Source organism: Erigeron canadensis, chromosome 5 (assembly GCF_010389155.1).
Source record: "Erigeron canadensis isolate Cc75 chromosome 5, C_canadensis_v1, whole genome shotgun sequence".
Classification (NCBI taxonomy): domain Eukaryota; kingdom Viridiplantae; phylum Streptophyta; class Magnoliopsida; order Asterales; family Asteraceae; genus Erigeron; species Erigeron canadensis.
Window position 1 is genome coordinate 12,804,666 of NC_057765.1, and position 13,726 is coordinate 12,818,391.

Here is a 13,726-nt window from a genome sequence, read left to right on the forward strand (position 1 = left end):
GTTTGCCAATGCCATGTTATTTGAAAAGGCTTACGAGGCTGATCAGCATGGTAAAAAGGATTGGAATTCAGATAATGATCCAAAAGATGGTATTTATGGTTGGGTGGTCCGTGCCAGTGATTATAAGGCTGACAATATCCTTGGAGAGCATCTTCGCAAGATTGCTGACCTTAAGACCATTTCTGATATCATGGAAAAAGAAAAGTGTATAACAAATACGCTCATGTCAAGTTTGACTAATGCAATTGAAGTCAAATTTAAAAGAAAAGCATTTTAAAAACTAAATTAACAATCAAACATTCTTAGTTTAAAAAAAATCTCAAATTAAAAATGTACATTCAACAAAAATTACAATCAAATTCTCTTCCTCTTCTCCCTCTTTCTACCATCATGAGCATAACTTTGCCGGTTTTCTCCTCCATGATTATCTGCACGATCACCAACAACAACTTTTAGTTCTTCTACCACACTAGGGAAACGTGTTTCACAAGTTAATCTCCTATCATCGACCTTCTTGTTATGTTTATCATGTTCATTGGGAGATCTGTCGGGCTCCCAACGATCATTTAAGTAACTTTTGTCCAAGAGATCCTCATTATCTCGTGACCAGCTCCTGTCTTTAGCAGATTTGCTGTTGTGTTTGTTCTGCTTTTTAGCAACTGGTTCATCCTCAGATTCTTCATGGTCCACCTCATCATGATTACGTCTTGATCTTCGATGATACATAGAGGAATTGGTCTTGTGTCGGTCATGTCTTCGTAACTTGGATTCAGTAGCTTCGTGTTTTGTGTCACCTGATACTTTAACATTAGATGATCCCAAGACCTTGTGTCGTGACCTTTTTTTGGCATACAAATCTTCATCAGAACTATCATGAGTTCTGCTTTTTGTACAATAATATCCAGATTTACTCCCTTTCCTATTGTGACTAGGACGATTTTCTGAGCTGTAACGATCTCTCCAGTCTGTAAACCTATCCAACTGCTGTCCATCAGAATCAGTATCATTTTTATACTTTGTATCTTCTTGATATTTTCTAACATCACGTTCACGATGTTTGCTTGTTCGTGCATGATTTTGCTCATGGTGATGCACATGTTTCTCCTCATGGTGGCTTCTATTGCAACTTCCACTGTGTTGAGTTGTTTCAATAGACCGGTGCCTTCTGTAGTGATAACTGCACAAGATACACACAAAAAGAAGAAATGAAACGAAGTTCAATCCATCCACCCACTCTACAAACAATATACAGACATACTGTAAATAATAATTGCAAAGCTATACTAGCAGGTTTGGCAGATTGTGTAACATTTCAAAATGGGTAAGTCATTATCTGTGAATGTAACAAGATGCTGCAGCCATGCTTCATCCAAAAACTTTTTGTACGACAGTTTATAAATGACTTATTGCTAAAAATCTTAAGAAAAAAAATATATTATCACAATGATAACTTAGTCATCTTACTAAATCACTTTATCAGGTTGAAAACATTAAACATATAACTCCTGAAAACTTTTAACATTTTTACGTTTATGCAAGTTTTCTTCTTACCTATTTGATCTGGCTGCTTAATGTCACTTATAATTCATAAAATAAGAACTGGGAAATTCAAGACATGAGACCATGTGCTTATAAGAATCCATCATAGCATTAAGTGATCTATCATAGATTCATAGGTGAAGCATTAACTTTTCAGGATTCTTTGCACCAGATATGCTTTTAGCTAGTGCATTAGACAATTGTGATTGTCAACAGTTTCATTGATACTGAAGATGTAAGAGACCTCCGACAAAATACAGTTTCCTAAATATGATACCTGGTGCCTAAAGTTGTAATTATCAAGAAAGATCTCTATCAGTGTCGTTTATGTGAAGCAAACCTGTCTCTATCTGATGCAAATATCCTGTTGGAATGTTCCTGGTCCTTTGGACTCTGTTTGTCTATCTCATCTGAATAACCAAACAAAGCTGTCATTTTCTTCACCCAATATCTTGGGGGTGGTTTATCACAATCAGCCCATTCATAGTCTCCACCGGGGTTGCTGAAACAGTGTAGAAAGTTGCAGGCAGACCCTCTGGAACACGTCTGGTATAAGGTAGCAACGAATCATCATCCAAAAAACAATTACAAGTTAGGCTAGCAAACATAAACACTAATCAGTGTAGAGATTGCAAAATGGGCAGTGAACAGTTATTTGCACAAATTCCATTTGCACGAATCAATGTTCCAGCTCTTTTTTATTAGTAAATGGGATGTTATATGTAATAATAATAACTACATCATTCCAGTATTAAATTGATCGTTAGATAAAACTATTTAGCAGTTTGTATGCATTAAGTATACACTTTGGGCAAAACCTTGACTCATTTGACCCGTTTCCATAATTACTTTCTTTGTACTTGTCATTTTAGCAGATTAGAAGTAAAACATAACTGAAATTGGCCCAATTATAAAACTGCCAACTATTCTAGGCACTAACATTCAGCTGTAACATTTACCACATAAATTGAACAAACCAATGACACATCAACACACTCATGGGACTCAATTCGAGAGATTGTTGGTACCTTTAGCCTTGATTTCATGTACTCCCCACATATGGCAACCTTCCATCTGGTTAAGCTAACGAAATCGCATTTAACCTAGAATTAGCAATCCAAGTGAAGATTAAATCCCAATCAAGTAAGCAGTTGTTAACATATCAATGATATCGATCCCTAAAACTCACAAACTCCAAGAATAAAGATACAGTGGGTCATATTGAGTTAATCTACTTTTTCATTAATACTCTTCATTAACCACCGGTCTGATACAATCAACATTTGGACATGATATACTATAATCTATCATGAGAGTTAAGAGCTCCTTTATTTAGGCCATTCGTATAATTTTGTATTCCATTTTGTGTTCTGTATATATATTCTGTTGGAAAGAAGAAACAAACATGGGACGACAAGTATTAAACATATTAATAGGTCAAAATGAAATTGAACACTGCTATATGCCAAGAGTATATGTTGATTATATATATTGGGCTAAACAGATATGAAAGAATTCTGACAGATGCATTTGAACCGAAAGAAAGCTGATCCACCTGTTTTCCAGCAAAAAAACGACAATGTACAGAATTGTAAGCCATCACAGCTGAATCCAACGATTTATAGTGGACATATACATTTCCTCGCAAGTGAAAAGAACCATTTCTGCAAACCTGAAAACAAATAATATTATTCATATCAGCCATGACAAACGAAAAAAGTTTACAGCAAAATGTCTAGTTATGTTATATTATTTAATGTCTCTAAAGTCTGGTACGTAGCTTCAAGTCAACACATGTAAATTTGGGTACAGGTTGGGCAAACGCAATACACTGTCCAAAATATTAATTCGTTTAGATAAGTTATAAGTGTCATATAACCATCACCAAAGTGGCCTAGTGGTCAGGTGTCTTAGTCCTATTGAGAGGTCTCATTTTTGAACCTCCCTACTAAGCATCTTAATGGTGGACAGAAAATGGGTTCGGAAACACTCACTAGAAAATACCCCGGCTAGACCAGATATTTGAGTCAAATACTCTCCCTCCCAAGGTAAACTGAATAAGGAAAACATCCTCCGTTTACCCGATATAAGTGTGTCAAATATGATTACATAAATTCATTTATTCCAATGAGAAGAAAATGTTTATTAATTGAAATAGAATGTTTTAAAGTTACTAGTACACTTTGGGCAACTTTCAGCCAGTATGACCTATTCAACCTAAGCTTAATTTTTATATATTCATTCAACCTATTATACATAAAATATGATAATAATATATAAGTGTGTGTGAATAAATATAGCTCCAGTCCACTACTCTTTGTAAAATCACAGCAAAAGAAAAAAAAAAAAAAAATTTAAGATGACTCAGTTTGTTGCAGAGAGAATGCAATGGATAGTTTATCCAGTCTGACCTTAAAATTAACAATTTCCCCAAACTTTAAAAATTCTGTATGCACATCCTCATAGAAGTCTTCATAACTACGCTCGATCTCCTCGTCTGTAAACTGTAAAATCCATAGTCAATTATTCACAGTAGTAGATGGCGAAAAGATAACAGAAATAACTCATGTTGATCTGGTTGGTATATAAACTATGACTAACTAAGAAAACGCTATAGGAAACCTTAAAAAAAGGATAGGAACCAAGAACAACACAAGACGTCCCCTTGTAACACAATAACGTAATTATTATATTATGACCTGTATCAACACTCTGGATTTTATGTTGTTCGAGTCACTTTAATGAGTATTGTACCTATATAATAAGTATGCCTTGATCAAATGTACGATTAAATACACATCAGTACATCACCATTAAGTATAAAATGTTTAAGAACAGATTTTCTTAACTTGATAAGATTAAAACAAAACAAGATTCGAAGGAAAACGACAGAAAAGATTGTTAATGGTTGACAATACTAGAGAACAGGGATAACTAACATCAGGAACTGATGACAGCAATCTATAGTAAGTTAGTGTAGATATATGTCTGTGATGGTGGATGGGGCACACACATAGACATACACATACAGGGTAAAAAGCATGTATGTGTGCCCATGATGATATATATTTAGATGCGTGTATACATATACATATATATATAACATACACACACACACACACACAGTCTCGCATATGTCTCTACAGCTTCTGCACATACACTCAAACAACTGGTAGATCAGCTCGACCTCTAAGAATAGATCGTAAGAATTTCCCAGAAATCCAGAATACAAATGTGCCGATTATCAGTTAAGATTAATCATACTAGATCTTACCAGTTGTAAGCTATCTTTCTAAAATGTCAGTGTCAAATTAAGTAACTGTTTTTAGAAAAAAATATTGAATGAGCAAAATAAAAACAGCTTACCTAGAAACAACTTAAAGGCTACATCTGCTAAAACAAAAAATGATCTGATATAAGAAGGCAACTGATTAGAGTTGCAGTAAAATCTAAAATAGCTACTCATAGTATATACTGTGACTGCATGACCAATCTGACACTAAAATCTAATGTTATCATCAGCTTATATATAAGTAGTTTTACATATAGATCAGGTGACATGAGTCAGTCTCCAATGGATTGTTGTTCTTCTACAAATTGACCCTCATAATAACTGCATCTGTAAGTGGCGATATTAATGTCTTTAACAAAATTTTGTAGTGACTCACCCATTTTGTGTTTCATGAAAAGTCTGGCTCTGAAAGTAGTTAAGGTACTAGAACCCAAGAGTATAGATAACCAAATAGGCTTTCAGTGACCCAAAGTGAATCATCTCTAGGTACCTAAAAGATGAAATGGATATTGTCTAACAAATAAACCAATATAATTATTCCAAAACCAGGGTCACAAACCCCTCTCCTATGTCAATTATTACAAAAGAACAAGCGTTTGTTATACCAAGACTACTATTAGTCAGCATCTTAGAAGTTTATATAAACAATTATTTGTAAAATAACGTAACATTAAAATCAACACATTACCAGGGAAAATACATTAAGATATAATAAGGTTAGAGAAGTAGGATACAAATTGCTAATAACTTTCAACTCCAATCCTCAGAGAGCCAAAACCATGGACTTCCATTGTTGATCTCGGGACATACTCTGATTTAATAATGTCAAGGGCAAACAAAAGAAAATCATGGATTCCACTAAACAATGGAACTTACATGCAAATTTGCACAAGTAGTTAAAACGACTTAAATTTGCATGTACAGAGAAAGACTAATAAACAATAAGTAAAATTATATAACGTGAGCTTTCAGTTTAATGATGATACAACTTTCTGTAAGGTTGTACTTGTTCTAATAGATCTTGATAGAAAGAACAAAAAGTGAGCTTTCATTATGGTTATACAACTTACTGTAAGGTTGTTCTAGTAAACTATAGATACAAAGGGCAAAACGTAAGGTTATATAAAATATAGCTTTCTGTAAGGTTATTCTAATAGATTTTTTATATGCAATCACTACTAAACATTTTATTCGTGTATCAGCAAATGAATAATGAATAAGTTTACGACATGGCAGCTTAAACATTTTTCCCCACAATCACTACTGGCATGTTAGTTTAATTGGTCAATGGCAAAGACAACCCCAACTTGATAAAACTATTAAGATGTTCATTAGAGGTCATTAGGATACTAAAAGTACAGCCTGAAGCCAACAACAGACCTCAAGTCCCTCATCTTGTTCCCAGGCAAGACCAGGTCCATTGAACATATTCTTCATAAGCAAGGTGGTAGACTTATCAGGGTAGTAATGAACCCTATTGCAACGCAAACCAAATCGACAAGCTCCAGTTTTTAAGTGAAAAGGGCAATGATCTTTATCCTGCAAAATTAGGAAACAGAATCTCATACGAAACTGGTTGATTATGGCAAAGACGAAAGTAGAGGTGGCACTTTCGCTGCATTAAATATGAATGAGTCAAATTGGATAGTTGTTGTTTTGAAGTTCAAGTGAGTTAGCGTTAAATAATGACAAATATGTAGTCTTTAGCTAAAAGGGAGACTAGTCAAATGCCTTGAAAGCCCATGGTGTATTTAATCCTTTAATAATATTTAATCCTTTAATAATCATATTTTGTTGCACTAACTATTCATATCAAAAAGTAACATATGGATAAAAAAGTGTTTGCAGTTCAAACCATACAGACCCAGCATGTTTGACCCATACTAAAAACTGACAATAAAAAATTATAGGTACCCAACCCGCCACATATTGCAACCTCTAGAAGACAGTAACAGAAAGAGGCTAACACAGACCAACCTGTTCTGTTCCAAAGTTTGGGACCTGCTGGGCAACAGTATCCAGCAACTCTGCCACTGTCGTCGGTGCATTTCTGTGAGCAGCATAGGCTTCGGATTGTGGAGGAAGAGGATTTGATGTAGGTCTGTTCGGATCCTGCATATTCAAAATGAAAGATCATAGATCATATAATGGAGCGCTGCATTATTAAATATAAAAAGATAACTTAATAAAAATCAAGTGTTGTACCTCTTTTTCCAGGTCTTGATTGATTTTCTTTTTCACCCTGACTTTATTTTTTTTAACTATGATCTCATTTCCTTGCCAAATGATTTCCGGAGGCCCATCCTCTACATACTCATATTCATCATTATCATCTTGTTGTTCATTTGAACCTTTGTCGGGTCCTTCCTAAAAATATTGTTTTGGAAATCGACAAGTTATTTACTGCAATTATATAGAACTGTGGTGCACATGTGTATTACTTTATACTATTGTGCACAATTTAGATGAATCACATCAGCTGTAAGCAAAAACAAGTTTCCACAGTTGCACCAGACACAAAAGACCAAGTTTGTATTGGGATATGGACCTTGCGAGCAAAACTAACATATTATGCTAAGCCATGTTGAAATGTTGATTTAGAACACCCCAAGCTGATAGGCAGAAAGATATCTACAATAACTCCCATATATGATAACTCCTCAGGCTTCATACTATGTATTCACGTTCACATTTATTTAGCTGGTAACATTCATTGATTGATTGAGTGGCCTATCTATATCTACTATAATCTATATCTATATCAATAATCTATAACATCTTAATCTTAATTGATAAATTAACTACCCAAATTAACCATCTTATACAGCATTTTGGCACTCCTATTTTTTCAAAAAAGAACTTGATCTACCCAAATTACCCATCTCCTTCATTCACTAATTTAAATATCTCCACATAATATACCTATAATCTCTTTTATAAAATTAATTACAACATACATCCTTCAACCCTTAAAATAACTACCATATCTTCCTTTATATAAATTAAATTTATATTAATAACACGCCACTATCGCCGCCGCCGCCACCCGTAGCCGCCACCACCACCACTTGTCATCGCTGCCATCACCACACCTATCTTCGCCGCCATCACCACCACCGCACAGCTGCATTGCGCGGGCAAATGACTAGTACATAATAAAGCAACAACCCTTGTTTTAAAATCTCAATTAAGGAATTGAAGTAACTAAAATACCCCTCTTCTTTATTCATTAATTTAAACATCTCCACCCTTAATGAAACAATTTACAACATAAATCTCTCAATCCTTAGAATAACCACACTACCTACTTTAACATCAATTAGTTTCACATTCACCACCATTGCCTCCCCTACCACCCGTCATCGTCTTGCTGCATTGCGCGGGCATATGACTTAAGTAGTTAAGGACCAAAATTTCGGTGTTTCGGTCAAAGACTGGTATTTGAAATATCAGTTATTTCAGTGGTATTTCGATGGTATTTCGGTGATCTTAATATTATGAAAAATATTATATATAATTATATATATACCAAAAAGATTGCAATTACACACACAAATAGCAATTATATTAAGTTAATACTCAATCTAAATATCAAGTAGTGTTACTACTTGAAAAATTTAGTGTTTCTCATGTTGTTTGTTAGTTTAGACATAATATAACAAAAAAATAAAAATAAAACCCTGAAAACTGGTGTACCACCACCGAAGTTTGGACCGGTTTCGGTGAGATTTCGGTAAATTTCACCAAAAATCTCGGTACCGAAATTTGGGACAAAAATCTATATGGGTATTCCGGTGGAGGATCGAAAACCGAAATACCACCGGTACACCATTGGCATACCACCGAAATTGACTACATAGCATATGACTTGTAAATACTAACATTACTAGTCACGAAAATATCCACTTATTTATTTATATATAGGGATATATTAGCTACTCTTGGGGGCAGCCTAATAACTACTCCAAAACATATAGAGAGAATTATTACTGTATCGACTAAATCAATTGTCTGCGTAAATATCTACTATAATTAGTTTTGTTACTTATTTTAATCCTAATTAGTAGAATGCCATATCGTATCTCGATTCCCGCCAAAAAATTGAAATTACCCTCCTAAATACTAAAGAATAAGATCTGCAAATCAAAGATATATGTGTGATACTAAATCAAAAACCAATTTTACTCCATCTAAAGTCAACCTTCGATATGAGTTCTTCAATAGACGAGTCAATCATCAAAGAGCATGTTCTACTAGGTTTGTTAAAAACTTCGCTAAGAATTGTTAATTCTGTTTAAATGATACTAGTTATGTTTAAATCGATAATTATGTCATTTTTCAATTAGGTATCTCACCATAATATCATTTTTTTTACTTTGATAAGAATCGATAGATACTCATGGCGATCATTCGTCGTTGATAGACGATATCGATCGTAATGGTTAACTGATTAATGACGAAGAAGAAATAGGGGAAGCAGATGATCAGCCAATAAGGTATTCTGTAATTGGCAAAATGTTTGATAATTTAGATGATCATTCGTCGTTGATAGACGATATCGATCGTAATGGTTAACTGATTAATGACGAAGAAGAAATAGGGGAAGCAGATGATCAGCTAATAAGGTATTCTGTAATTGGCAAAATGTTTGATAATTTAGATGCGGCATATACTTTCTATAATGAATATGCTTTATCAAAGGGTTTTGGTATTCGAAAAGATAAAGATGTTAAACACAAAGGTACGAACGAAACTTACAAAAAGATATTTGTGTGTAATAAAGAAGGGTTTAAAGATATGAAAGATAAAAGGAGGTTACGAGATGATGTAGTACGTCGTTGTATCACAAGAACGGGGTGTAAAGCCATGATAAGAGTATCTCTCATAAAACAAGGAGAATGGGTCGTAGACAAGTTTTATGATATACATAATCATCCTCTTGATCCTCCATCACACGTACTTAAACAAAGGTCACATAGTATTTTTCACCGACACTGTAACTTTGTTATCCAATGGGGGTCTAAGAGCTTCCGAAATAACTAAAATAATCAACGCATTTAGAGGTAACGAAGAGAATAAACTTAAGCGTGTTCAATGTTCTAATATTTTCAACAACAAAAAGAAATTTAATTTGGGTAAAGAGTGTTATGGAATTATCATGCATTTTAAAGAAAAGGCTAAACAAGATCAGGATTTTTACTTTGACATAGAGTTGGGTAACAATGGGACACTAAGAAGCATATTTTGGGCTGATGGGAGATCTAGGTCTTCATATTGTAACTTTGGTGACGTTGTTTTTGATACGACTTACAAGACCGACAAGTTTAGTTTGCCTTTTGCACCATTTGTTGGAGTTAATCATCATGGTCAATCTATATTGTTTGGAGCTGCGTTGTTGGAAAATGAAAGTGAGATTACGTTTACATGGTTGTTTAAGCAATTCTTGAAATGTATGCATGAGACTCATCCAATACCTATAATCAGTGGGTCAAATGTCAAAGTGTTAGATGATTTTGAATCAAAATAGAGTGATATAAAGGAGAAATATCAAATAGAGGAGGGTAGTTGGCTAGCAAACATGTATGATTTGCGACATTATTGGGTAAAAGTTTATTTGAAAGATACATTTTTTGCTGGCATGACAACTAATGGTCGATGCGAAAGCATGCATTCTTTTTTTGATGCTTATGTGAACTCCAAAACCATGTTAAATGATTTTGTACTTCAGTATGATAGAGGTGTAGTTTCACAAAGAGAGGCAGAAGAAGACCAAGATTTTAGAACTTTAAATTCAAAACCTACATTAGATACGGATCATCCAATTGAAGCAATGGCAGACAAGTGTTACACACGGGACATATATGAGATCTTTAAGAAAGAACAGTGTTGTAAATAACGGCCTTAACGGCCGTTATAACGGTAACGGAGGTTCAGCGTTACGTTAAGGGGGTTAGAGGGTAAATTTAAAGGTCTGAGGATTTAACGGCTGTTATAACGGATTTAACGGTCTTAACGGCTTTTATAACGGGATTTAACGGTCAAATAATGGAATTTAACGATCAAATAACGGATTTAACGGAGCTTAACGGTCAAAAGACATTTTTTTGACTAATTTTGTTAGGATATTGCTAACATATATATGTTTTTATATAAATTCCTTTATATTTTATAGTCTCCGTTATAACACCGTTATAACTCCGCGAAATGAGATTTAACCTTAAAGGTGGTCGACCGCCGAGTGACCGCCGAGCGTTATTTACAACCTTGAGAAAGAATGTAAGGCTACCTCTTATTGTGACCATGAAAAAGTAAGCAAAGATTCTGATTGGGTGAAGTATCATGTTGGACATTTAAAAGGGAACAAAGAAGGTTGGAAAATGGTCGAGTTTCGTTAACTCCTGATGTTTTTGCTGCTTGTTCGTGTGCAAAGTTTGAAACTTACGGAATATTGTGCAAGCATATTTTGTACATCATGAAGAGGAAGTTAGTAACATCCATCCCTGAGCACTATATATTACCAAGGTGGACGATGCAAGCAACACATAAGGTTGGTAATAGTGAAAAAGTCCCTTTGGCTCATAATGATGATACCGAAAAAGTTAGTTAGCGATATGGCCTATAAGATCAAAAGTTAACAAAGTGCTTGAGGATGGACGTGATTCACTCATTGAAATTCAGAAGCTTGAAACTTGTCTGGATGGTATTTTGAAAGAGCAAAGTCTAAGAAAGAGTTATACCGTTGAGATGAATACAAATGGTAGTTCGACTATGCCATTTCAAATACAAGAAAACGTTTCACAAGAAACTCGAGTTTCTGATCCCACAATTCGTGCCAAGACCAAAGGACGTCCAAAGGTTTCAACAAGAATAAAGTCGAGCATAGAAGTAGCCATGAACCCGGTGCGGAGGAAAGGGTCATTACATGACCGGGTGTCAACAAAGAAAGGTGCGTACTTGTATGTTATAAGCCTGCATGTTTTGTCATGTATATTTTTTTTTCATTTATTTCATGTTCTAACTATGATTACTTTCTGGTGCTCAGATGGCAATGTCACAAAACAAAGAAGCGGTTGGCGGCAGAGGCAATCTAAAGAAACTTAACCATTCTTAGTGACTGTTGTTTGGTTGAATTAATGGTCTTGTAACCTTATTTGGAATCTGTTATTTAGCTGTGATGCAGTTTTTTTTCAGGTTGTTATAAGAATCATAAATAATTGTTTTTCAATGAATTAGTTATTATTGTATTGTGAAAGTTATTTAGATGTTGTTCCAATTGTGATTATGTGATGAAAGGCTAAAAAAAATAGTATTACTAATTGTTGTTTATTGTGTTAACATGTAGAAACTCGGGTAAAAAAAGTCAGCCGATAGATATAATCATAAAAACAAGAGTAGTGGTTTTTAAATAAAAATTTATCTTTTAAACCCAAAAGTGTAGCCAATTAGCTATGGGTGGGAGTAGCCATGTTAAGCCCTTTATATATATGTGTGTGTGTCTCTATATATGTATATATATATATATATCTAGGGGTGGGTTAAATTAGGGACTCCTTATTTTAGGGACTGTTGGGGACTCGATCTAGAAAGTCCATTTTTATCGGATCTAATCACCACTCATCATCTCCGGCGACATCTCCGGCCATATTCATCTCCGGCGAGACTTACACACAACTTACACATGTGTAAGTTGAATAAAAATTATGATTCAGAGCGGGCTTCGCTCTTAAGGATATTCATAAACCAAAGCTGGTGGGGGTGATAGGTGATTGAGGGTGATAGGTCATAGGGTGATAGGTCATAGAGGGTGATAGGTCATAAGGGTGACCGGTGATGGGTGATCTACCTAAAAAAAATTGTACTTAAAGCATGTGTATGTTACTTACACATGTGTAAGTCTCGTCGGAGATGGTCGTCATCGCCGGAGGATCATGGTGGTGGTCGGAGATGATCTGGTGGTGGTCAGAGATGATGGTGGTGGTGGCCGGAGAAGGAGGTAGAAGGAGTCCCTAACCGTCCCCAAAATAAGGAGTCCCTAATTTAACTTTTCCCTATCTATATATTCAAAATGATATATGCTGCCCGAGCTTGGAAGAAATTATATATAGAGAGAGGTTCAATTTCAATGATAATAACGGAACATACCATGAGATCTGTATCAACAGTAACATTGTTATTGCTAGTATTATTGAGAAGCTGCTGCTGTTGTTGAAGAAGAAGTAAGAAGGTCCTTTCTCTGTCCTCAAAGAGTTGCCTATCAGCCTCTATCCTCTCTTTCTCTTTCTGTTCCTCCAATTGAATCCTGCGTTGCTCTTCAGGATCCTTGGAAAGAGCTTCCTCAACGGCGCGTGCTTTCTTCGCTAATTCTTTTCTGATTTGCTTCCGCTTCTCCTTCTTCAAAGCCTTACGTTTCTCCTTTCTTCGGTTTTTGACTGGTGGTCCTGTTTCGTCGGTGGTCGCCGGTTCTGTCATCTTCCGCTCTTGGATTATTCGTATTTGGATTTCGCTTTTAGTCGTTTACCTCTCTGAGTTTTTTTTTTAAATAAAAGAAACGGAAACATAGGAATTTTTCTTTTTGTATTGTTTAGTTCTTTTTTTTCAAAACAAAAAGAAAAGAAAAGAAAAGAAAAGAAAGTGAAAGGTTGGCAAAATCAGGGTTTTTTCCTCCAAAAATAGCCTCGCTGCTCGGAAACACCCAGTGCTGACCACACGCATATTCAGTCGTACCGGCATGGCCCCACTGATTTCTTTTCGATCGGAGCCTAACGAAAGAACTTAACCAATTGAGTGCAAGTTATTATTCCAAGCACATTTCTCTGATAGAGGCTCGCTTCTTCAATTCAAATTCAGCTTGCAATTTTTTGACCATTTTGGCCTGATTTGGATGGAAAAAAAGTG

The 13,726-nt window shown here is 35.1% G+C and overlaps 1 protein-coding gene across 2 annotated transcripts; it reads right to left on the reverse strand.

The window, feature by feature from the left end:
• Window positions 1-224: 224 nt before the first annotated feature.
• LOC122599865 (zinc finger CCCH domain-containing protein 5) lies at window positions 225-13,334 on the reverse strand. Of its 2 annotated transcripts, XM_043772461.1 has the most exons (10): window positions 12,974-13,334; window positions 7,037-7,198; window positions 6,809-6,943; window positions 6,212-6,370; window positions 3,951-4,043; window positions 3,095-3,211; window positions 2,568-2,642; window positions 1,880-2,085; window positions 511-1,177; window positions 225-428 (listed from the first exon to the last, which is right to left on the reverse strand). In XM_043772461.1, the coding sequence occupies exons 1-10, from the start codon at window positions 13,298-13,300 to the stop codon at window positions 339-341; spliced, it is 2,031 nt and encodes a 676-aa protein (XP_043628396.1). In that variant the 5' UTR covers window positions 13,301-13,334; the 3' UTR covers window positions 225-338. The 2 variants fall into 2 exon arrangements, with proteins under 2 accessions (XP_043628396.1, XP_043628395.1); XM_043772460.1 differs by having other exon boundaries at window positions 225-1,177; window positions 12,974-13,327.
• Window positions 13,335-13,726: the final 392 nt, after the last annotated feature.